We start from the raw sequence: 27119 nt of genomic DNA on the forward strand, positions 1-27119 counted from the left end.
AAGCCTTGAATAGATGACCTTCTCAAAGAGTTTGGACAGACTACTCAAAAGACTAATGGGACGATAACTTGTTGGCGATGTTGGATCTTTTGAGGCTTCAAAATTGGTATGACTTTGCCCAGTTTCCAATTGGTGGGGAAGTAACCAAGTTGCAAACATTTATTGAAAATATTGGCTAGATGTTGAAAGAACTGATCACTCTGTTTTTTCAACACTAGATTAAAATGTTATCAAAGCCTGGAGCTTTCATATTTTTCATTTGTTTAACTGCAACTTTGACTTCCTCACCAGAAACATGGGAATCTGCAGGAAATTCAAAGGTAGAGTCATTGATTGTTGAAATACTATTGGCAACTGATGTTTCTTTACGGCTGGTCATGGAAGCGCCAAGATTATGAGAACTAACAAAATGAAGCCCAAGTGCATTTGCCTTTTCCTCGGATGTAATCAAAGGAGAATCCTCAACAATAAGAGGAGGAATAGGCTTTGGTTTGTTTTTAAGAACTTTTGAAAGTTTCCAAAATGGTTTTGAATAATTCCCAAGCTGGCTTACATGTTTTGAAAATTCTTGATTTCTGATATTGTCAAGTCGGTCTTGTATGATTTTGTTCAAATTGTTCACTGAAATCTTTTGTCATAGTCCCCAGTCCGTTGATATTGTCTCCTATAAACATTCCTAAGTCTAATCAAGTGTTTAGTATCTACGTCAATATCAGTTACCTTAAAATTAACAGGAACCTCCCGAACGTTGGCAGCCTCTGCTTGGTTGATAGCCTGCTGGATCACCTCCAGCGAACGATCAATATCAGCAGAAGTTTCCGGGTGTTGATCATAGTCGATGTTGCTGTCTACCACTTGCTGAAACTGCTGCCAGTCAACGTTGTGGTAATCTTTCCGGGTTGGTTGCCGCTGCGGAGTAACGGAAGCTCCAACCTCCACAACCACCGGATAGTGATCAGAACTCAACTCTTCAAACACCTCAGGATGAGCCACGTTCTCAGCCATATTGGTAATGAAGAAGTCGATGATTGAGTGATTCCCAGACCGAGCCACCCTCGTTGGACGATCCGGACTCACAACGTTGTAGTATCCGTTTTGCAGATCGTTGTGCAGAATCACTCCGTTCCGATTCCTCCTGCTGTTGCCCCAAACTTCATGCTTCGCGTTGAGGTCACCAGCGATGATGTACTTTGCGCTCCGCCGTGTCAGCTTCTGGATATCGCTCTTCAGTTTTGCTGCTGAACCATCTCTGGCATTCACCTGACGTGGGCAGTATGCAGCAATGAAGAGTACTGGGCCAACCGAAGTGGGAATTTCCACCCCAACGGCCTCGATGATGTCCAGCTTGAAGTGTGGCAGCCGGCGTGGCTTGAGATCACGATGAACAGCGACAAGCACACCTCCTCCTCCAGAGGTGGTCCTATCGAGCTGCGTCGCGATCTTGTAGTTTTGCAGATAAACTTTTTCACCGGGCTTCAGATGAGTTTCCGTGATGGCAGCTACGTCGATCTCCTTCTCGCGAAGAAAATCCACCAGCTCTAAGTTCTTCCTCCTAATGGAGCAAGCGTTCCAATTCAGCAGCTTGAGGGACCTACGATCCATACTGGATGACGAACGAGGTCAGCACTTCAATCTGCTGGGTCTTGGTTTTGCATCCACGCAGTGCAGCGGACATCTGTTTGAAAATATTGAGGAGTTCGGTTGAGGTGTAAAGATCATTACCATTTTCCTCAACTGCTGGTTCTTGGGTTGGTCTTGGCTCCTGGCTGAAGCCCGGTGGTGGCGGTCTCGGCTCCTGGCTGGAACCCGGCCGTGGATGATTCATCTCAGCTCTCTTCCTGGGATCCAACGGCAACGGTGCCAAGTTCGGGACCTGGCGTCGCGGTTGAAGAGGTGGAAAATTTTGCTCCACCAGGGCTGGAGGAGTTCTACGACGCTGAGGCTGATTCTTCGTCGATGCTTGCTGCCGAATTTTCACGAACTCAGCTCTCTTGGGGCACTTTCGGTCGGTTGACGAGTGCTCACCGTTGCAGTTGAGGCACTTCACCAGCGAATCTTGGATGCACTGGGATGTGATGTGCGCATCGGTACCACATTTGGCGCAACGACGCTTCAGGTGGCAGTTCTTACCTCCGTGCCCGAAACCCAGGCAGTTGAAGCATTGTGTGACGTCACGATGCACTGGTCGGTATCGCTCCCACGACACGATAATGTTGAAAACCGCTCGGATTGCCTTCAGCTCAGGAAGCGTCGTCGATCCCTTAGCCAAATGCAGCAGGTAGAGCTGGTCACGGTACTTGATGTCTTTGTTGCGTCGGCTCATTTTGTGCACGGCCAACACATCCAGTTTCAAAACTTTTAGCTCGGCAGCTAATTCCTCCACTGGCATGTCGTACAGACCTCTGACGACGATTTTGTACGGCTTATCCATGACGACATCATGGGTAAAGTACTCCGCCTCGTTTTCGGTCAAGTAATCCTTGACCAGTTGATAGTGCTGCCTGGATTGCACCAGCACCTTAAATCCGTCCTGACACAGACGAATGTTGCCTAGGACTTTCCCAGACTTGATGAGTTCAACCAGCCCCGCTCGAAAGTCGATCGTTGCTGCTGATTGCCGCACATAAAAAGGAGGCAGTTTCTCCTTTCGCTGTTTCACTTCATTCTCCTTTGCTTCCGCTACCTGGTCCTCGTCAGGCAGTCCAGCAAACTTGTTGTTCTTCAATAGCTGCTCCTCGTGCGACGAAGAGTTCTCCTCCTCCTCATCCATCGGTACAGTACCGTCGCTCTTTTTCGTCTTTTTGCTGTTCGATGTCACTTCCAAAAGCACCTTCCTCTTGGAAATCCCCGGTTTTTGGCCATCAGTTGAGGCCTCAACCTTCCTTTTGGAAATTCCCATTTTTTTGCCTGCTTGAGCCGCAGGTAGGGCGATATTGCCGGCGTTTTGCGCCGGGACGCGATGAGTCATGTTGAATCAGACAACCTTCCTCAACGAATGCTCGGATAACAATGACAGATTTTATGATAAAGGGCTCCGTTTTGAACAGTTTGATTTTAGCAAAATATTTGCTGTTTTTCGATTTTTAAAATAGTGACCATTTCTGAAAATATTATTTTTTTGAAAAATAAAAAAAATTGCTATAAAATTGTCTAAGAAACTTTCCAGATTGGACCTCTGGAAAATTTAAGTTTTCTAAACCCTAGCAACCCACCATTTTCTAATGTCGATATCTCAGCAACTAATGGTCCGATTTTCAATGTTCAAACATTAAGCATGCGTGAAATTTTCCGATCTTTTCAAAAACATTTTTTTTAAATTGAATCAACACAAACAATTTAAAAGGGCCTCATATTCAATGTTTGGCCCTTTTAAAATGTAAATCTTGATTCAAAAATTTTCAAAATGTTGTTTTCGAAAACATCGGAAAATTTCACGAATGTTTCATGTTTTAACAATGAAAATCGTATCATTAGTTGCTGAGATAACGACATTAGAAAATGGAAGGTTGTTTGAGTAAGACTTAGAAAACTTCAATTTTCCTGTTTCTTTTTCTTCGAGCGGCTGTATCTCAGCAACCAGAGGTTCAATCTTCAATGTCTTTTAGACAATTTCATAGCAAATTTTCTGAACTTTAAAAAAAAAATATTTTCAGAAATGGTCACTCATGGTCCCTATTTTGAAAAATCGAAAAACTGCAAATATTTCGCTAAAATCAAACTTTCAGTGGCTATATCTTCAAAACGAAGCCCTTTTTCAAAAAATCTGTTGGATACTTTTCAATTGCAAATTCAATTTTACATAAAAAAATTAGGTCAAAATTTGTTTTTGTATGATTTTTTTTTTTTAAATCACTTTTATTTCAAAAAATCATAACTCGGCGGCAGATTTTGTGACCATACTTCTCCATGGCTCAAAAGTTGCGGGGTTTGGTCCCCTAAAACATATAAAAAAACCTCGAAAATAAAAAAAAAATACGTATTTTGGGAAATTGAGTTTTTGAGAAAAAAAAAAGTTAATTTAAAAAATCGGCAATTTTTTTTCCTTGTACCAATTCTTTTCTCAATAGTCCTCAACAATACCTACAACTTTGCCCAAGACACCGAATTGATCAGAAAATTCACTCAAAAGTTGCATCTGTTTAAATATTTACGTACCATTTTTGTATGGACATCAGTCAAAATTGTATGGAGACTTGTATGGGTGAACCAATGACGCAAAATAGCTCCTTTGGCCATACGGAAGGCCCTCACAAAGTTTGAGCCAAATAAAAAAATACAAAAAATAAAAATGTTCCAAATCGGCCGATTTCGTAGAGAATTGCTCAAGGGGAAAGGGGGGAAGAGCGACATAAACTTTGAAAAATAATTAAAACGTCCCATACATACGATTTGACAGTTTTGCCATCAGGCTGAGTAAATAAATCATAGTAAAAATAAAAAAAATGCATGACATCCAAGAATTCATGCGAATAATGTAATTTCTGCTTGTTTTACACATTATTTATTGAATTTTGCGATTATCAGTTCGGAAAATTAAACTTCCATATTTTCCAGTATTTGCTCAAATCTATCACAAATTTGTGCAATCCTGATCATCCTGATCATAAAAGTAAAAAATGTAACAATTTGTTTTCGATGATTCATATAAATCTGTTTGGAACATTGTTTAACACTTGCCACAGAAGTTGTTCAAACAGAGGATCATTCGCACACTAAATCGAGTAAATTTTCGCCAGCCTTTAATCGCTTTCGCAAACAAGTGGCACCCATGTGATGCCGCCGGATGGGAGGAGCATCATTAAAAAGTTATTGCAGCTCGTATTCATATATTCGACAACCATCAAACGTTAAGTGCTGCGTCCCGGAATTGATTTTTCCATTTAATCACATAACTCTCTCCCAACACGTGTCCTATAGCCATGCTTCCGTTGTTGTTCCTAAACCGTTCCCTTCCCCATTCCGATCGATATTATCCTTTTCAGTAGCAACAACAACAACAACAACAAAAACAACGAATCAGTAAGTACCGTTGGTGTACGACGCGCGACTGTAAGCAATAAGCACTCGATTAGGGAGGCAAATCCAGTGTGAGCGCGCGTTCCCATGTGTGTGAGGTGAGTGCATCAACCATGATTTTGTTGTTGAGCTCAAAAGAGCAGTTACTCGCCGGACTACACGGTATTGGCTGCACAGACAGTGTGAAACAATAATGCCAACTAAGCTGTCACAAACAACAACAACAGCAAAGTCTCAGCTTTTAAAGTACTCTCTCACGTGGAGAAATTATCAGAGAATTGTTCTCTACAAAAGGGTGAGTTCCCAGTTGATAAGAGCTCACGGAGAGAGCAAACTTTCACTCAATCGAAACGCTACACAACAAATCAATTAAGGTGAGCACTGTTTGACGTTCTGTAATAGCAGACTGATGGAATGTTCCTCGGACGGTACGGTTTTTGCACGTAGCCAGGGACCGCACCAACTATGATATGTCAATTGATCTTTAATTGCTGTAGGGTTTCTTCGTTTGGAGCGAGCTCCATGATAGCGCAATCAAGCTATTCAAGCACAAATTGGACGTGATATTCTTGGAATAACTGCGCTGAAACCGTTTCACAGGGAATCAATTCTTCTCCAAGTAGCTCTACAATGTTATTCAAATTGTGTTCCCGCCATCACTCTCGCCCCCACTCCTTTTGGTTTCAAATCGCTGAAATTTGTTCTACAAGTTCGGCTCAGTCTCTACAGCTCCGTGTGACGCGGCTCGCCACTCTCGCCCTCCGCCGGGTGGATAAACAGTCCCTCGGCCGCGGTCCAGTCGGTTCCCGAGTAGGGATTGCTGATGCCAACCACCTCGAACTGGCCGTTGATGGGACGGCCAAAGGTGCGGCCCGAGATCGACAGGTACGCGTCGGTGTCCACGTGGCGCAGCTTGACCGGAGTGTCCCGCAGCCAGGAATCGCCCGAGCACACCACCAGCCAGTGGTCGCCGGAATCACCGATGCCCTTGTCGTCCCCGTAGGCGGAGATCTCCTGGTTGCCGGACAGTGGACTCTGGAAGTGGTGCGAGTGTAGGTTCTTGTTCGTCGACAGGTGGTGCAGCCGGATGGTGTCGCCACACTTGATCGGTTGGCTGTGAAGGGGAAAGGATGTTGAAAATTGAATTAGATTTGGAAATTCAAGACGTTTTAACATCTCTCTCAAACAAATGTCGAAGCTTACAAATCAATTCCAAAAACTTAGTGCTACTATTTTTTATTACTACCAATACCTAACAGCCAATGTTATAAATGAGTCATAGAAAAAAATTCATGTGATGGTTCCAAAATATCACAGGGTAATGCGACCGTCATAATAGCTTGCGAGTCCTCTTCTTTTATCTCGTGATTGACAGCAAGAGCTCTCCTTTTCTATCACTCCTATTCTTTTCCACGTTCACGCATCTTCGCCGAAGATTATTTTGTTTTCCCAGAAAACCACAATGAAAGAATGCGATCTGGCATTGCTTCCCGTTAAACTGCCTTAGCAAAGAAATTTGAGAGATGAGATTTCGGGCATGATAATTGTAGTCTCTGTGAGCTGAAGTATAAAATCTTGCTATTCTTGTTGCTTTTTTTAGCGATATTGTCTTCTACCTAATCCGAAACACGCAGCCTAGTGGTAACGCTTCCGCCTTGCAAGCGGTAAATCTGGGTTAAAATCCCGGCTCGGGCCAACACAGCTCGTGATCGTTTCCTTTCTGGATTCGATTGCGAAAATTAGGAAATTTGTATGACCCAATCTCACTCCCAGACCCAATGTCACCCTGATGACGGTATTACAATAAAGTGAACTCAGGTAAATTTAGTAATAGGGTACGTTATCCATCCATCCATTCCTACAAATCTTAAATTTGGCATATTCAGCACCATTTAAAACAATGTTGACTGACATTGACGTGTCTTTTCCGCCAAACTAAGTGTTTTGAGTTCGACATCTGAAATCAGCAATGGCTACTAGCATTTGCACAACACAACAGTATTTACATTTTATGACTGAATTAACCATCCAATCAATTTATCATTGATTATTTCACTTCAGTAAGTCTAAATAATGTAAGTTTAAGAAATTTCACAAAAAAAAATAAGAGCTGCTTAATTTAAATCTATATATACAGCAATTCCCCACGAAAACAGCATGGAAAAACACAAAAATGCTCGGATCGGGCTCAAAATTTTTCTGGGAGTTCCCTGGCCGAAATAATTAGACCCGTATTTTGACAAAGGACTTTGTCTTAAAGCTCTATCTGCGGTGTCAATGCAAAATTTTTCGAAAATGTAGCGTTACCGTCGCAAGCCCTCGGCGTGACATTCTGTTTCTGTTGCGTAGATGCCGTGAAAACTATTTAAGCTAAAAGTTAGCCTCTGGAGGATTTAGTGTCCATCAGACTTTCATCAAAGACGGACCTTACGTTGGGAATTTTATTGCTCACACACACACACGCAGGTGGTGCACGAACTTGAGAGGAGGTCCAAGAAGTTATTGACGGTAGCCAGAACGGTCACCGGAATACCGAAATTATTGGGAACAATTTGGTAGGATTGACCGAGCCACGTAGCCTAGTGGTAACGCTCCCGCCTAGTAAGCGGTAGATCGGGGTTCAAATCCCGGCTCGGACCAACACAACTGGTGATCTTTTCCCTTCTGGATTCGATTGCTTAGTAAAGGGAAGGTAGTGTATCGTCACAAACTGGACCTTATCACGACACCTTAGGAAGGCGACCTATGGAATGTTAACATTAACCTTAACATGTTAACATTAAGTTGAGAATGAAATTGCCACTGAATCCGCTTTGTAAATGCCGGCCCCGATACTCTTCAAGGGTGTTCCCCTCAGGAACTGGGAAAGATTTACTAATTTGGTAGGATATCGGCCACACCCGGAGTGGCCAGTGCCCTGTGGGAAGGATCTACCGGGAGGACATTTACGGAACCATACAAATTTGGGCAATATGCGTATCAAAATTCATGGTTTTTGATACTGGTGATGAAAATGGCCATTTTGGCAGGATTGGCCACACCCGGAGTGGCCATTGCCCTGAGGGAAGGTTCTACCGGGAGGACACTTACGGAACCATACAAATTTGGGCAATATGGGTATCAAAATTCATGGTTTTTGATACTGGTAATTAAAATGACCATTTTGGCAGGATTGGCCACACCCGGAGTGGCCATTGCCCTGAGGGAAGGTTCTACCGGGAGGACACTTACGGAACCATACAAATTTGGGCAATATGGGTATCAAAATTCATGGTTTTTGATACTGGTAATTAAAATGACCATTTTGGCAGGATTGGCCACACCCGGAGTGGCAATTGCCCTAAGGGAAGGTTCTACCGGGAGGACACTTACGGAACCATACAAATTTGGGCAATATGGGTATCAAAATTCATGGTTTTTGATACTGGTAATGAAAATGGCCATTTTGGCAGGATTGGCCACACCCGGAGTGGCCATTGCCCTAAGGGAAGGTTCTACCGGGAGGACATTTACGGAACCATACAAATTTGGGCAATATGGGTATCAAAATTCATGGTTTTTGATACTGGTAATGAAAATGGCCATTTTGGCAGGATTGGCCTCACCCGGAGTGGCCATTGCCCTGAGGGAAGGTTCTACCGGGAGGACACTTACGGAACCATACAAATTTGGGCAATATGGGTATCAAAATTCATGGTTTTTGATACTGGTAATTAAAATGACCATTTTGGCAGGATTGGCCACACCCTGAGTGGCCATTGCCCTAAGGGAAGGTTCTACCGGGAGGACATTTACGGAACCATACAAATTTGGGCAATATGGGTATCAAAATTCATGGTTTTTGATACTGGTAATTAAAATGACCATTTTGGCAGGATTGGCCACACCCGGAGTGGCCATTGCCCTAAGGGAAGGTTCTACCGGGAGGACATTTACGGAACCATACAAATTTGGGCAATATGGGTATCAAAATTCATGGTTTTTGATACTGGTAATGAAAATGGCCATTTTGGCAGGATTGGCCACACCCGGAGTGGCCATTGCCCTGAGGGAAGGTTCTACCGGGAGGACATTTATGGAACCATACAAATTTGGGCAATATGGGTATCAAAATTCATGGTTTTTGATACTGGTGATGAAAATGGCCATTTTGACAGGATTGGCCACACCCGGAGTGGCCAGTGACCTGAGGGAAGGTTCTACCGGGAGGACATTTACGGAACCATACAAATTTGGGCAATATGCGTATCAAAATTCATGGTTTTTGATACTGGTGATGAAAATGGCCATTTTGGCAGGATTGGCCACACCCGGAGTGGCCATTGCCCTGAGGGAAAATTCTACCGGGAGGACACTTACGGAACCATACAAATTTGGGCAATATGGGTATCAAAATTCATGGTTTTTGATACTGGTAATAAAAATGGCCATTTTGGCAGGATTGGCCACACCCGGAGTGGCCATTGCCCTGAGGGAAGGTTCTACCGGGAGGACATTTACGGAACCATACAAATTTGGGCAATATGGGTATCAAAATTCATGGTTTTTGATACTGGTAATGAAAATGGCCATTTTGGCAGGATTGGCCACACCCGGAGTGGCCATTGCCCTGAGGGAAGGTTCTACCGGGAGGACATTTACGGAACCATACGACTTGGGGCAATATACGTATCAAAATTCATGGTTTTTGATACTGGTGATGAAAATGGCCATTTTGACTGGATTGGCCACACCCGGAGTGGCCATTGCCCTGAGGGAAGGTTCTACCGGGAGAACACTTACGGAACCATACAAATTTGGGCAATATGGGTACCAAAATTCATGGATTTTGATACTGGTAATGAAAATGGCCATTTTGACTGGATTGGCCACACCCGGAGTGGCCAGTGCCCTGAGGGAAGGTTCTACCGGGGGACATTAATCGAACCATACGACTTGGGGCAATATGGGTATCAAAATTCATGGTTTTTGAAACTGGTAATGAAAATGGCCATTTTGACTGGATTGGCCACACCCGGAGTGGCCAGTGCCCTCGGGAAGGTTCTACCGGGGGACATTAATCGAACCATACGACTTGGGGCAATATAGGTATCAAAATTCATGGTTTTTGAAACTGGTAATGAAAATGGGCATTTTGACTGGATTGGCCACACCCGGAGTGGCCAGTGCCCTCGGGAAGGTTCTGCCGGGGGACATTAATAGAACCATACGACTTGGGGCAATATGGGAATCCAAATTCATGGTTTTTGAAACTGGTAATGAAAATGACAATTTTGACCGGATTGGCCACACTCGGATTGGCCACACCCGTAGTGGCCAAACCATGAATTTGATACCCATTGTTCTGGTTCGATTAATGTCCCTTGGTTGGCACATCTGCGTGGTTAATCCAGTCAAAATGGCCATTCAGTTCAAAAACCATGAATTTTGATACCATACGTTCCTCGATTATCCCCGGTACCTTTCCGAGGGCACTGTTTCCGGGTGTGGTTAATCCAATGGCCATTTTCACCAGTTTCAAAACCATGAATTTTGATACCATATTGCCTCGTCATGGTTCGATTATCCCAGTAGACCTTCCCGGAGACATCCGGGTGTGGCCATTCAATCCATTTCAAAAACCATGAATTTTGATACCCATATTTCGTTTCAACTTTCTTACTGGGTGCAACCAGGCCATTTACCAGTTTCAAACCATGAATTTTGATACCATATTGCCCGTCGTATGGTTCGATTAATGTCCCCGGTAGAACTTTTTCCGGTGTGGCAATCCAGTCAAAATGCCCATTTTCATTACCAGTTTCAACCATGAATTTGGATATCGTATGCCAACTTCGGTTACTGGGTGCAATGGCCATTTTCATTACCAGTATCAAAACCATGAATTTTAATACCATTATTGCCGGTTCGATCCCTGGTAGAACCTTCCTCAGGTTGCCACTCCGGGTGTGGCCAATATCCTACCAGTTTGGTCCCAACCCCATTGCCTTGAATCATTCTGGTTTCCGAGTGACCTTTCTAACAATGTTCAGAACAGAATTCTTTGGTGCACAATTGTCTTTCAAGTATGTGTGTGTGAGCAATAAACACTGTCGATCTCTCTCGGTCAAAACTAACTGTTCAGAGGCTATCTGTTAGCTTATATAGTCCGCATGAAATGTGGCAACAGTGGTGCAACATTCTCGCGTGACAGTTCCAAGAAAGCAGGAGACGAGGCAAAATTTGCACAATGTTGCCACATTTCATGCGGACTATATAAGCTAACAGATAGCCTCTGAACAGTTAGTTTTGACCGAAAATCCGTCAGAGACGGATCGACGGTGGTAGTTAATTTTATTGCTCACACACACATACACACATTGAAAGACACAGGTTGTGCACTAAATTGGGAGGAATTCTGTTCTTATGAAGATTGTAAGGACGGTCACCGGACCAGAATGATTTGGGGCAATGGGCTTGGGACCACATTTATAGGATATTGGCCACACCCGGAGTGGCCAGTGCCCTCGGGAAGGTTCTACCGGGGGACATTAATCGAACCATACGACTTGGGGCAATATTGGTATCAAAATTCATGGTTATTGAAACTGGTAATGAAAATGGCCATTTTGACTGGATTGGCCACACCCGGAGTGGCCAGTGCCCTCGGGAAGGTTCTACCGGGGGACATTAATCGAACCATACGACTTGGGGCAATATGGGTATCAAAATTCATGGTTTTTGAAACTGGTAATGAAAATGGCCATTTTGACTGGATTGGCCACACCCGGAGTGGCCAGTGCCCTCGGGAAGGTTCTACTGGGGGGACATTAATCGAACCATACGACTTGGGGCAATATGGGTATCAAAATTCATGGTTTTTGAAACTGGTAATGAAAATGGCCATTTTGACTGGATTGGCCACACCCGGAGTGGCCAGTGCCCTCGGGAAGGTTCTACCGGGGGACATTAATCGAACCATACGACTTGGGGCAATATGGGTATCAAAATTCATGGTTTTTGAAACTGGTAATGAAAATGGCCATTTTGACTGGATTGGCCACACCCGGAGTGGCCAGTGCCCTCGGGAAGGTTCTACTGGGGGACATTAATCGAACCATACGACTTGGGGCAATATGGGTATCAAAATTCATGGTTTTTGAAACTGGTAATGAAAATGGCCATTTTGACTGGATTGGCCACACCCGAGTGGCCAGTGCCCTCGGGAAGGTTCTACCGGGGGACATTAATCGAACCATACGACTTGGGGCAATATGGGTATCAAAATTCATGGTTTTTGAAACTGGTAATGAAAATGGCCATTTTGACTGGATTGGCCACACCCGGAGTGGCCAGTGCCCTCGGGAAGGTTCTACTGGGGGGACATTAATCGAACCATACGACTTGGGGCAATATGGGTATCAAAATTCATGGTTTTTGAAACTGGTAATGAAAATGGCCATTTTGACTGGATTGGCCACACCCGGAGTGGCCAGTGCCCTCGGGAAGGTTCTACCGGGGGACATTAATCGAACCATACGACTTGGGGCAATATGGGTATCAAAATTCATGGTTTTTGAAACTGGTAATGAAAATGGCCATTTTGACTGGATTGGCCACACCCGGAGTGGCCAGTGCCCTCGGGAAGGTTCTACTGGGGGGACATTAATCGAACCATACGACTTGGGGCAATATGGGTATCAAAATTCATGGTTTTTGAAACTGGTAATGAAAATGGCCATTTTGACTGGATTGGCCACACCCGGAGTGGCCAGTGCCCTCGGGAAGGTTCTACCGGGGGGACATTAATCGAGCCATACGACTTGGGGCAATATGGGTATCAAAATTCATGGTTTTTGAAACTGGTAATGAAAATGGCCATTTTGACTGGATTGGCCACACCCGGAGTGGCCAGTGCCCTCGGGAAGGTTCTACTGGGGGGACATTAATCGAACCATACGACTTGGGGCAATTTGGGTATCAAAATTCATGGTTTTTGAAACTGGTAATGAAAATGGCCATTTTGACTGGATTGGCCACACCCGGAGTGGCCAGTGCCCTCGGGAAGGTTCTACCGGGGGACATTAATTGAACCATACGACTTGGGGCAATATGGGTATCAAAATTCATGGTTTTTGAAACTGGTAATGAAAATGGCCATTTTGACTGGATTGGCCACACCCGGAGTGGCCAGTGCCCTCGGGAAGGTTCTACTGGGGGGACATTAATCGAACCATACGACTTGGGGCAATATGGGTATCAAAATTCATGGTTTTTGAAACTGGTAATGAAAATGGCCATTTTGACTGGATTGGCCACACCCGGAGTGGCCAGTGCCCTCGGGAAGGTTCTACCGGGGGGACATTAATCGAGCCATACGACTTGGGGCAATATGGGTATCAAAATTCATGGTTTTTGAAACTGGTAATGAAAATGGCCATTTTGACTGGATTGGCCACACCCGGAGTGGCCAGTGCCCTCGGGAAGGTTCTACTGGGGGGACATTAATCGAACCATACGACTTGGGGCAATATGGGTATCAAAATTCATGGTTTTTGAAACTGGTAATGAAAATGGCCATTTTGACTGGATTGGCCACACCCGGAGTGGCCAGTGCCCTCGGGAAGGTTCTACCGGGGGGACATTAATCGAACCATACGACTTGGGGCAATTTGGGTATCAAAATTCATGGTTTTTGAAACTGGTAATGAAAATGGCCATTTTGACTGGATTGGCCACACCCGGAGTGGCCAGTGCCCTCGGGAAGGTTCTACCGGGGGGACATTAATCGAACCATACGACTTGGGGCAATTTGGGTATCAAAATTCATGGTTTTTGAAACTGGTAATGAAAATGGGCATTTTGACTGGATTGGCCACACCCGGAGTGGCCAGTGCCCTCGGGAAGGTTCTACTGGGGGGACATTAATCGAACCATACGACTTGGGGCAATATGGGTATCAAAATTCATGGTTTTTAAAACTGGTAATGAAAATGACCATTTTGACTGGATTGGCCACACCCGGAGTGGCCAGTGCCCTCGGGAAGGTTCTACCGGGGGGACATTAATCGAACCATACGACTTGGGGCAATATGGGTATCAAAATTCATGGTTTTTGAAACTGGTAATGAAAATGGCCATTTTGACTGGATTGGCCACACCCGGAGTGGCCAGTGCCCTCGGGAAGGTTCTACTGGGGGGACATTAATCGAACCATACGACTTGGGGCAATATGGGTATCAAAATTCATGGTTATTGAAACTGGTAATGAAAATGGCCATTTTGACTGGATTGGCCACACCCGGAGTGGCCAGTGCCCTCGGGAAGGTTCTACCGGGGGGACATTAATCGAACCATACGACTTGGGGCAATATGGGTACCAAAATTCATGGTTTTTGAAACTGGTAATGAAAATTACCATTTTGATTGGACATTTTCCGAACCATACTTGTTTTGGCAATTTATTTCCACAGAGGTGCCAAAGATTGAAAAATTTTTATAGGAATTAATTATTTAGGATTAAATACATAGGCAATGTTTTAAAAATATAAAATAAAATAGAATATTTTTTAGGAGTTTTGTACAAAGTTCTTTGTCATATTGGTCATGTAGAACATAACCACCTGCACCTTTTTTTGTTTGACCATTAGGGTGACCTACGCCGTGTTAGGGTGGTCTGAAAAATGGCCATTTTCGTCGATTTTTGCAAAAACCACTTTTTTCGAAAAATCATAACTCCACAGCTAAAAAAGTAGTAATCCAGCTGCGTGTAAAAGGCCTGGGTGTAAAATAAATATTGCATTATTTTATGCAATTCTGTGTAATATTACACCCTGAAATATGTAGCCCATCAGTATGGGAAACCTACTTGACCGAAATGTCAAGCTCATATATGCGTTTATCCTTCCAGCCTTTCATCGGTCTGATGGCCGAGTGGGCTAAGGCGCCAGTCCTTACTGATGGTGCTCGGTTTGAATCCCATCGGCTACAACTTTTTTTTGTGTTTGCAAAAATTGTACATGCAGTGTGTAATATTAAGTGTTTATTTTGACGAAGGTGATGTGCATGCGATTTTAGCATCGGATTTTTTGCTGTGTCCTCGCCATTTTAACCGATTTCAATTGTCTTATACGCAAATGAAAGGTGATAAGTTGGCCTTTCAAAGAAAAATTAAAACAAGTTTCAAAAATCTAGCCTAACATATGAAAAGGTCGAATGAAACTTTAAAATTTCGTTTTGACGGTGTCTGGACCAAAGAGCCTATGTCTGGAAATATTTTTATCGGATTCCCCGGACATTTTTACATAACACACTAAAAAATGGGAGGAGTTCATTAACAGGATTCCGAGATATGATTTTTTGAAAATAAAATCCGTGTTTTTCGTCGCGCCGCGCGCAAAAACCGGAGAATAACGAAATAAAATTGCGATAACTTTAAAATTTCAGCGATGACCTATAGATGTTCGTAATTAAAAGACGCAACTTTTGGTACCCAGACATGTATAGGTCATCGCTGAAATTTTAAAGTTATCGCAGATTTAGTGAAAAAAGTTGATTTTTTGCCGATTTCGTTATTCTCCGGTTTTTGCGCGCGGTGCGTCGAAAAACACGGATTTTATTTTCAAAAAATCATATCTCAGAATCCTGTTAATGAACTCCTCCCATTTTTTAGTATGTTATGTAAAAATATCCGGGGAATCCGATAAAAATATTTCCAGACATAGGCTCTTTGGTCCAGACACCGTCAAAACGGCATTTTAAAGTTTCATTCGACCTTTTCATATGTTAGGCTAGATTTTTGAAACTTGTTACTATTTTTCTTTGAAAGGCCAACTTATCACCTTTCTTTTGCGTAATTGAAATCGGTTGAAATTGCGAGGAGTTATGATTTTTTGAAAAAAGTGTTTTTTGCGAAAATTGACGAAAATGCCCATTTTTCAGACCACCCTAACACGGCGTAGGTCACCCTAATGGCCAAACAAAAAAATACGGGTCTAATTATTTCGGCCAGGGAACCCCTAGAAAATTTTTGAGCCCGATCCGAGCTCTTTTGTTTTTTTTCATGCTGTTTTCGTGGGGAATTGCTGTACATAAAAAATTTCGATGGTTTTGTTCGAACGCGAATCAGTTCAATACGGCGCGTCGGATCAAGGTGCTCTTTGTTGCATTGGGTTCGTATAAGCTCAAGGAAGGTTCTTACGCCAAAAAGTTACAACTTTGGCCACTCTGGAACCGATTCCGGAAAATCTGCAGTTTGTATGGGAAAAGTTACGTAAAATCAAATTTTGATCACAGGAGGCTGAAGGAGCGAAAAAGTTAAAAACGTCAACAAACGAAAAAAAAGGCAGAACGAAGTTTGCCGGGAAGAGCTTGTATTTTATATTTATTGGTGTCTACTCGTAGTTGCTACTCTATTATTGATCAGGACCTCCAAAAATTTCTTAACCCTTTCAGGCCTGCTGGGTCATAAATGACCCAAAAATCAAAAATTTCTAAAATAGCCTCTAATTTTCGTATGGTCCTCATGATCATTTTCCCATCATTAATTTTTTTTTTTTTAAATTCAGGCCTAAAAGGGTTAAAAAAAGAACTGCTTAATTTCGAGCAAAACCAAGGGAGTCCAATATAGGACAACGAAAATCCTAACTTTTCCAAAAAATGGACCCCTGTTATTTTAACTTACAAAAATGAAGAAAACTATATATTTAAGCAAAAGTTTTTCTTAAACATACAATAAATGCTTGTTGTAATCAACCTTAATGTATATATTTCAATCAATATAGTTCTTAAAAGTACCAAAGTTGCTGAAACTGTAAGAATTTATAATTGATCAAAACCTTAGTTGATTGTACTTAACTGATGCATCATAATTGAAGTTTGAAATGATATTTTATAATAATAAATCAATAACAAAACATTTTTTTTAAATAAACATGCGTGGTTTTATCAGCAACTGTAAACAAATCTATTGTTTTGTTTTGGTCAACTATTTAAGTAACAAATACGGAAAAATTTGCATCAAAATTACAATTTCTAATCGTTTATATGTTTACAGTGGTTTTTGACACATTTTCTTCGATCTTTTTCGGAAATAAATGTGTTTAAAAGTCTGTTAGGGTTTTATGTCGTGTTAAGCCATATCTGTTAAAAATATTTATTTGTTTTTAGTGAAAAGTTAGCAAATGCCAACATTTATACATTACAAGCTTTTCCCGGCAAACTTCGTCCTGCCCTTTTTGCTTTCTTGACGTTTTTAGCTTGTTTGCTTATTCAGCCTGCTGTGATCATAATTTGATTTTACGCAACTTTTCCCAGACAATCTGCAGATTTTCCGGAATCGGTCCCAGAGTGGCCAAAGTTGTCACTTTTTGGCTTAAGAACCTTCCTTGGACTTATACGAACCCAACGCAACAAAAAGCACCTCGATCCGACGCTCCGTATTGAACTGATTCGCGTTCGAACAAAACCGTCGAAATTTTTTATATATATAGATATCTATTATTAGACCCACACCATGGAACAAAACATCAAATATCGGCTAAATTTGACATAAACAGTTTACCTAAAGTGGACCCAGGTCCACAATTGGATTATGGACCCAGGTCCACTATAGGAAAAGGGGGTCCATAACTGGCAAAAAACACTTATTTTTCAAATGGCTTTTTTCTGCTCAAAAGCAAATAATTGATGAAACAAAGAGTCATTGTTCAAAAGACTTCAGATTTCATTGTGCTGTACAAAGGGTTTTGAAATAGTACTTAAAATATTGAATAATTGTGAAAAATGCTCGTCGACTCTACTAGATAGTCCACTAATGGTTGAAATACTCTAGTTGTTGAATAAAATATCAAAAATATTAGTAGCCATTTCGACATTTTCGGTACTTTTTGGTATTCTTTATAATACTTGTTGTAAAAGTTTTTTTGTAGTAGTTTAAAATTTAATATTCATGCTAAACAACGTGGCAAAGCATCTTCTTCTTCTTCTATGAGTATTGTACACCCAAAGGAAAAATATATCTCAAAATCTGCAGCAGTGGATTTGCTGCAGAAAATGTAACATTTTATAACATTTTTTGCAGCAAGCCCCTAGATCATTTTTGCCCGCGTGTAAACATTTCAGCGATCTGCAGTTCTCACCAACACATATAATGCTGGCCCGTCCCCGAGCAACTCTCCAAAGAGAAGCATATGTTGGTGCTCTTTCACTCACTTTTCATCAAGCGTCCATGGCGCGGTGGTATCGTGTCGGAGCAATAACCAAGAAGTTGGTGGTTCAATCCTCGTTCTGTTAAGGGTTTTTTTTTGTGAAATACAAGCTTCCCTGCACCGTGCGGTACACGCGGTTCAACTGTACCTCGGGTTTGCTTTGCGCCTGCTTTGTTCGGTTTACACCCGTACCCGACTCACACGAACCGAGGGTATTTTGGTTCATCGTACCAGCGCACCACGACACTCTCGGTTCGCCGCGTCGGTTTTGTGTCTGGCACTCACCCATGGCATGAACCCGGTATATGAGCCAAGGTGCTTCACTCGTTACGAGCCGAGGTACGTGCCGTGGTACGCGCTTGCGGTACAAAACGGGTTCAATACCACGACACGTACCACGGCACGCTGGGTTCATGCCATGGGTGAGTGCCAGACACAAAACCGACGCGGCGAACCGAGAGTGTCATGGTGCGCTGGTACGATGTACCAAGATACCAATGAGCAATTCCATGTCAAATAGGGAATCGGTTGTACCCGACCCTCTCCGATTTCAATGAAACTTTGTAGACATGTTATTCTAGGCATATATAACCCATTTTTGTGTACATGGAGCCAGTAACACTCGATAATGACATTTGAGAAAGGCGTAAGTGTTTTCAATATTTTTGTATTTCGTAATTTAAATATTGCTCTATCTCGAAGCCGTTGCATCGTATCAAAAAGTGGTCAAACACAAACTTGTAGGAAATTTGACGGGCTTTCCGAAAAAAAATACACTGAAAGAAAAAAACACTCATTTTTTATGATATTTTTTGATTTTTAAGTTTAAAAGTTAAATTTGAAGGTGAGCCCACGATTTTCTTTCGCTCAAAATTTTTGTGAGAATAGCCTAAGATGTTACAAAAAGACTCACGAAAAATGCAGGATGGAGCAACTGACCCAAAAAAATACAAAAATCATTTACTGAAACTGTTTTTTTTTTAAAGTGCTCTAAACGTCAAAATTTTCCAAAGCCGAATACGGAAATCGATTCTCCAGACAATTTTACATAAAAGTCTCCATATTGACCATTGTCCTAAGTCCAATCCTTGTGAAGTTACAGTGGTTTTAAAAATAAAAATGTTGAAAAAATTGGTTTTTTGATGGTTTTTGGCAATTTCTATATGACAGACTTGGTTTTTCAGTCTCGTAAATATTTTTACCGGAAAGCTCGTCCAATTTCCCATAAGATTGCCTTTGACAGCTTTTTGATTTATATCGTTTTTATATTTACGTTAGCAAATTTACTATCCTGGTTTCTACCAAACTGAAAAAAATATTCTATTTTCAGTTATTAGCTAATTACATTGTTCATAATTGAAAACATAATATTTTTTCAGTGTAGTAAAGTAACCTGGATAATAAATTAATTATATCTGTAAGCCCATACATCCAATTGAAATGTCGTCAAAGACAAACTCATGGGAAATTGGACGAGCTTTTCGGTAAAAATATTTTAGAAACTGAAAAATTAAGTCCGTCATATAGAAATTGCCAAAAACCATCAAAAAACCAATTTTTTCAACATTTTTATTTTTAAAACCACTGTAACTTCACAAGGATTGGACTTAGGACAATGGTCAATATGGAGACTTTTATGTAAAATTGTCTGGAGAATCGATTTCCGTATTCGGCTTTGGAAAATTTTGACGTTTAGAGCACTTTTCAAAAAAACAGTTTCAGTAAATGATTTTTGTATTTTTTTGGGTCAGTTGCTCCATCCTGCATTTTTCGTGAGTCTTTTTGTAACATCTTAGGCTATTCTCACAAAAATTTTGAGCGAAAAAAAATCGTGGGCGCACCTTCAAATTTAACTTTTAAACTTAAAAATCAAAAAATATCATAAAAAATGAGTGTTTTTTTCTTTCAGTGTATTTTTTTCGGAAAGCCCGTCAAATTTCCTACAAGTTTGTGTTTGACCACTTTTTGATACGATGCAACGGCTCCGAGATACAGCAATATTTAAATTACGAAATACAAAAATATTGAAAACACGTACGCCCTTCTCAAATGTCATTATCGAGTGTTACTAGCTCCATGTACACAAAAATGGCTTATATATGCCTAGGATAACATGTCTACAAAGTTTCATTGAAATCGAAGAGGGTCGAGAAAAAAGTACCTAAACAATTCCTGTTTTGGGCTGGAATTGCTCCAATACAAAAATGGGTTCAGGCACGTACCGAAGCTAGAAAACCAAACCCGCGGTGTGCGTTGGCACTGGCGCATGGGAAGCTTGGTGAAATACAACCAAAAAGCCGTCGGTAATGTCGATAATTGTCGGTAACGGGCAAAAATGTCATACCCCTATATCGCAAAAAATGCATGAGGATAGTTTTCATGCAGATTCTGATATACTTTCATCCGCCATGCATCACAATCATGCGACCACCGTTTGGGTGTATAATTATTAAGTGGCAGAACATTAACAACTACAAGGAAAACTAAAATGAATATTGGAAACTGGCAGACTTAATCCCTACAAAAGATGCCCGAGCTTCAATGAAATAATTATTTAATATTGGTGCCGATGCGAAACACTAAACGACTTATTACCTTTAAAATTTGAAATTAATTTGAAGAGAAGTTGACTTACTTTAACTTTCCATTTCTGGCCTGTAGAAGCTATTTTTTTATGTAATCTTTTGGCTCCCTAACTTTGTGTTTGTATAGTTTCAAATAAATTGGCAAGTTCGATTTTAAGTTTAATTTTTGAATTCGTAAATTCAATATGCATTATGGCATTGGTTTAACTTAAAAATTGCTATTTATTGTTTCAGTGTATTGAAATTAACTTATTCAATGGCAATTCAAAATTAGTTTGCTTACAAAATTTACAACACTATATATCAGTTTCAAAATTCGCATGAGTCTCTACCAAATTTCGCGGGAATCGAGAAGCTCAAAAATTGCTGATTTCTTGGAAATTTTTCCTCGAGGTTTACCGCTTGTCACCCTCTAATTCACACTAACGCATGCTTAAATTAGTTGTGTAAAAATTGACGATTTTTAAATGCACTAGTCACTTTTCAATTGTACCTTCCTTAAGGGGGAATGGGATTTTTTTTTCATAAAATTATTTTTATTAGGTCCTTTTCGGTGCTGGGACCTGGTTAGGACCGTTTTACTTAAAGCTAAGAGTAATTACAGAGGATCTTTTTTGTAAATGTTAGTGGGAGGGGAGCCAATTACCCGCGGCTTACTCGGGGTTCGTAGGGAAGGGATTGATGTTAAACGAGGGGGAATGGGTTGCGAAAGAAAGCATTAAAACAAGTTTGCAAAGAAATCCTATCTGACGCTTTTTTTAACACTGACACAATCATTTTTGAATACCTGTATTTAAAAAAAAGATGAACATTTTGCAGCAATTGCAGCTTTTTAACTTTTTTTTTTTGGGAAATCTCCACGGTGTCCCCAAGTAAGTTTCAATTGGCGTTAGACAGTTTTTGGGACAGTTTATGGTCAATGATACACTCTAAGCAAGCAAATGGTTACGGGAGAAAAACTCAGGGTGGCTGCCTAAGGTTTAAGTTCGGAGGTAGCAGCAGCCGTAAGAGTTTCTGCATGTTGATAGTGATTCTAGCATGTGATCAATATTGGGATATTTCTTTGCGCTGTCGGTAATGAGCCTTTAAACATAAAGGCGACACTCGAAAGTAAACGACGATTCATGGTATATGGATTTATGAACAGAAAAATCATTACCGGACTCCAGACGGAATTAGCAACCTCCCACCTGCCAACTGTATTACAGAGTTCCTTAAGTCTGAATCTTTACTAAATAAGCTCAACTTTTCAGATGAGCATCAGTAGCCATTGCACAACTTTTTTTTTTCGTTATAGCTTGGGAACACATAATTGGAAATACATATTTTTTTGACAATACCCCATTAACTTCGACCACCGTTAGAATCCTATCCTACAACCCTTTCAAAACCCCTCACATAACCCAAACTTACCCTCGCTCGCAAAACTTCCCGGTCGCTGCCATCACCGACCAGTGGCTGTTGACGTCCTCCTGCACCTCGGTGGCCGTCACCGACTGCTGCCCGGAGCCGGTTCCGTACTTGACATCGTGCGAGTGCAGCCTCACCCGGTAGTCCACGTTGAGCAGTTTGAGCACGGAACCACACGTCACAAATTTATTGTTGCGGGCAGCTGATGCGGAAATAAAACAAACTCAGATTAGAATCAGTTGACGTGTCCTTTAGAACTTTTGGGGCGGAAGATTGTCCCAGAAACCGGCCCCCTTGTCCCATGGCTTTCTACCTTGCCCTTGTCCCACATCATAAAGCATAACGCAAAATTTCGACCAATCACAGCTCACCAACACATCACTGGACGAAACTGTGAAAACAAAACAGAATTCCCCAAACTTACCCTCGATGGAGTCAAAAGTGTGAATTAAACTAACTGCTACGACTAGATAAACTATTTCGAAAAAGTGCGTCATTTTTAGGCTAAATCTAGGGCAAGAATTTCTTGCAAATAAATAAAGATTAATTCGAAGAACGCGTTCTCCTTGTAGCGCTGTCTGTTCGGACTCTCGCCAACTCTTGACTGCCTGCCCAGTGGCATGTAATGTCGCCCTTGACGTTTTCTGTTTGACACCGCTAATCTGACAAATCTCGTTGGAAAATTAGTTTTACCTATCTTGTCTAGATAACTTGTGCGCAATGTTGGGTGCAAGTTTTTAACGCGAGGTAGCGTAGGACCTTGGTGATTGGACATTAGCCTGTCCCATTTTGAGGTCATGTCGAGGAATTTCAGGTGCTCACTTCTTAAATGATAGATTATGATGTTAGGAACAATGTTTTCTTAGACAAGAAAAAATAATAAAATACTTTCTCGCACCCCCTAGTCAATTTACTAAAAAAAGTCACTTTTTTGAACAAATTTTCTAAAATCGCTTGGAATCAATACAAAAACTGCTTCGATCAGGTGTGTATTATCTTCAAACGATAGGTTTTGTCCATAGATTAAGATGCACTATCAATATTGGACCAAAATTTAAGTTTTTGACTCTCCCAGGCGGATTTGTGTCCAAAAATCGCATTTTTCGAAACTTTTTCAGAAATGTTCATTTAATTTAGGGTAGCCTATTTTTCCCAGTAAAACCAATACATGCAGCTTGTAGGAAATTTCATGGCGAACATTTTTCCCTCTGAGAAAATCCAATTTCGACACTCCAGAGCCGAGATATTTGAGTTTTAGTGAGGAAAAAGTGGCAATTTTCAAAATTTCTCAAAATTCAGAAGCAAGGCCTACTAATTACACGATGTAGCAAGCATATGTCTCAAAGGTCAGGGTATGCTTTTTTATAGTAATTTTGGCCGCTGAATCCGAATCTGAAATCAAATTTCGTGTAAACAGTGATGTTTTGGAGCTACACCCTTTCGGAATGTTATTTGCGTGTTTAAGAGGCAGTTTTTGTAAATATTGCTCGGTTTGTTCTAGAGGTCGTATCGAGGTGCTCCGATGAAACTTTCAGCGTTTGTTTGTCTATACATGAGATGAACTCATGCCTCTACGACAAAGGGAAGTGGGGTAAAACGGGCATTGAAGTTCGAGGTCCAAAAAACATAAAAAATCTTAAAATTGCTCGCATTTTATTAAAACTTCATCAATTCCAACTCTCTTTGATGCATTCGAAAGGTCTTTTGAAGCACTTCAAAATGAATGAGCCATAGACATCCAGGATTGGTTTAACATTTTCTCATAGCTTTTGCAAATTACTGTTAGAAATGGTTTTTAAACCTCAATATCTTTTGCAACAGTCAGCAACACCCATACTCTTTTAGTTCAAAAGTTAGGGAATTTCATGGACTATAAGCCTACGGTAATAACTTTTTGGCCAATCGCAGTTTTCCTCATAGTTTTTCGATTTTTCTAGAACAAACATTTTACAACGTTAGTTATTGTCCCATAGCGGCTGTTTTTAGTCTAACTTTTGTCATATTCGAAATCCTCGGAAAATTCAAACTTCAATGCCCGTTTTTACCCCACTTCCCTTTGTCGTAGAGGCTCATATTTGGCATGAGTTCATCTCATGTATAGACAAACAAACGCTGAAAGTTTCATCCAAATCGGAGCACCTCGATACGACCTCTAGAACAAACCGAGCAATATTTACAAAAACTGCCTCTTAAACACGCAAATAACATTCCAAAAGGGTGTAGCTCCAAAACATCACTGTTTACACGAAATTTGATTTCAGATTCGGATTCAGCGGCCAAAATTACTATAAAAAAGCATACCCTGACCTTTGAGACATATGCTTGCTTCTGAATTTTGAGAAATTTTGAAATTTGCCACTTTTTTCCTCATTAAAACTCAAATACCTCGGCTCTGGAGTGTCGAAATTGGATTTTCTCAGAGGGAAAAATGTTCGCCATGAAATTTCCTACAAGCTGCATGTATTGGTTTTACTGGGAAAAATAGGCTACCCTAAATTAAATGAACATTTCTGAAAAAAGTTTCGAAAAAATGCGATTTTTTTGACACAAATCCGCCTGGGAGAGTCCAAAAACTTAAATTTTGGTCCAATATTGATAGTGCATCTTAATCTATGGACAAAAACCTATCGTTTAAAGATAATACACACCTGATCGAAGCAGTTTTTGTATTGATTCTAAGCGATTTTAGAAAATTTGTTCAAAAAAGTTACTTTTTTTAGTAAATTGACTAGGGGGTGCGAGAAAGTATTTTATTATTTTTTCTTGTCTAAGAAAACATTGTTCCTAACATCATAATCTATCATTTAAGAAGTGAGCACCTGAAATTCCTCGACATGACCTCAAAATGGGACAGGCTATTGGACATATCTTTTTCTTACTTTAGTTATTTTGAGTTTTCATGGCCACTTAATCCCTTGAACTCATGATCACGATGTGAAAACGCGGCTGTCAGTTCCTTAGCAACATTGGTCAATAAGGCGTAGCCTTGTTTTTTTTCACTCCAGGTTTTAGCTTATTCCAGAACACTAGATTGCGATTTTTTTTTATAAAAATAGGGAATAAACATTGTATACACGGTGTGTTTTTAGAACAAACTTAAGATGAAAAAAATCGGCAAGTCTGATATTTGGCACCATTAAAGAAGGGCTTTTTCCCGACATTTTGCGGGGTCCGGCGAAATATTTCGTCGGGGGGTCTAGAGCAACTTTTTTTTTGAAGATTTTTTTTTCGATTTCATAGGATTTTCTTCTGAAAAGTCGATGAAAATCTATGGGTTCATGTTCATATCCATCAAATTTCTTATGAATGTGCCTCAAGAGACTCTAAATTACAATACATTACATTAGAATTATAAAAAAACTCAGTAGGCGGTGTTCATCGTTTGAATGAGAATTAAATTCTGAAATTTTGGAGAAAGTCACTTTTTATTTTACGAAATTGGGTAAATCTGCTTATATTGAACCAAAATAGATATGTTTTTATGGAAATTGTGCAGAAATCTGTTCTCTACAATGTGATTGGTTCGAAAATGTTTTAAAATGTCATAGTGTTAAATGGCAGAGGATTTGAAAAAAATATTGGGAATCTGTTGAGTAATAAATAGCTTTTAAATGAAATACTCTCAGTTACGCTGTGTTTTATGGTCGAATATGTATCCGGGCAATCTCTTGCTGTATTTTCATGACGAATTGTACAAAGAAAAGATTTTTTTATCCGGTTGTTTTGAGGTTTCCGGCTTGGATTTTGGGGTTTTTTTTTTAAATAAAACTTGAAATCTGGTTAATTTGGGTTGGAAACTTTTTATTTGAGGTCGAATATGTAATTCAGAATCTCTTGAGGCACATTCATAAGAAAATTTATGGATATGAACATAAACCCATCGATTTCCATCGACTTTTCTGAAGAAAAATCATAAAAAAAATAAAAAAAAAGTTGCTCTAGACCCCCCAACGAAATATTTCGCCGGACCCCGCAAAATGTCGGGAAAGAGCCCTTCTATCATGGTGCCAAATATCAGACATTCCGAATTTTTTATCTTAATGTTCTTGGAAAAATACACCGTGTGCATGTGGATATGACTAAATGAATATGAAAATAAATATTCTCTTAAAAAAATAATCTTTTTAAAAATTATTTGCTGAAATTTTGAAAGTGGGACAGTATCAGCTGGAATGCCATAAAATGTCATTAAATTGTTTATCTTCTGTTCATTTTAACACTCTTCAAAAACTACAATCTTATTCACAAAGTAACAAGAACTATGACAACACATCTTGCAATTCATAAATCCTTGTTCTCCACCGGTTGACTCAGAATGAGATGAGCTCAACTTCATTGTCCTTCGAGCTTTTTGATTCACACTCCAACCGTTGAACCCTTGACTGACTCACTTAAGTTTCTGATTCTTCGTTCAATCAGTGCATACCGTCACCGGTTTTATGTGCGCTCTCTGCTCTCCGCCTCATTACAACTCACTTTTCTTGTCTGACTCTTTTGTTGTTTACCATATGGACGGAACTTTTCTCTTTGACTCTCACTCTCTTCACCTCTGCACACACACACACAGTCATGCTTGTACTGCTCATGCTTGATTGAACCATGCCCACGAAATCAATGGAAACGCATGGTGCTAACGGAAGGTACCGGCATACGGTGCTATTTTAAACAAAAATTTTGATTTAGAATTACTTAAATTTCTGTTAGTCAGTTCTCTACATTTTTGCAAATCGACTTTTCACTGTATTTTTTATTTGGGATAAAACTTTTTCCATCGATTGCTTACGTCCAAATTAGCCATTTTGCATAATAGTTTTCTCGATACAATCGTGGCAGCTGTCCATGAAAAGATCTATGAAATCAATTTAACGGAATCTTGAGATGAGGTTTTCTAATCGTTTGTCTTAGACATCTTCGGCAAAGT

General features: G+C 40.7%; 1 protein-coding gene across 1 annotated transcript; it reads right to left on the reverse strand.

The window, feature by feature from the left end:
* Positions 1-5608: 5608 nt before the first annotated feature.
* Positions 5609-22821, reverse strand: LOC6050144 (stromal cell-derived factor 2). Its single transcript, XM_001866766.2, has 3 exons — positions 22623-22821; positions 22202-22400; positions 5609-6130 (listed from the first exon to the last, which is right to left on the reverse strand). The coding sequence occupies exons 1-3, from the start codon at positions 22693-22695 to the stop codon at positions 5740-5742; spliced, it is 663 nt and encodes a 220-aa protein (XP_001866801.2). The 5' UTR covers positions 22696-22821; the 3' UTR covers positions 5609-5739.
* Positions 22822-27119: the final 4298 nt, after the last annotated feature.

This window comes from Culex quinquefasciatus, chromosome 3 (genome assembly GCF_015732765.1).
Source record: "Culex quinquefasciatus strain JHB chromosome 3, VPISU_Cqui_1.0_pri_paternal, whole genome shotgun sequence".
Lineage (NCBI taxonomy): Eukaryota > Metazoa > Arthropoda > Insecta > Diptera > Culicidae > Culex > Culex quinquefasciatus.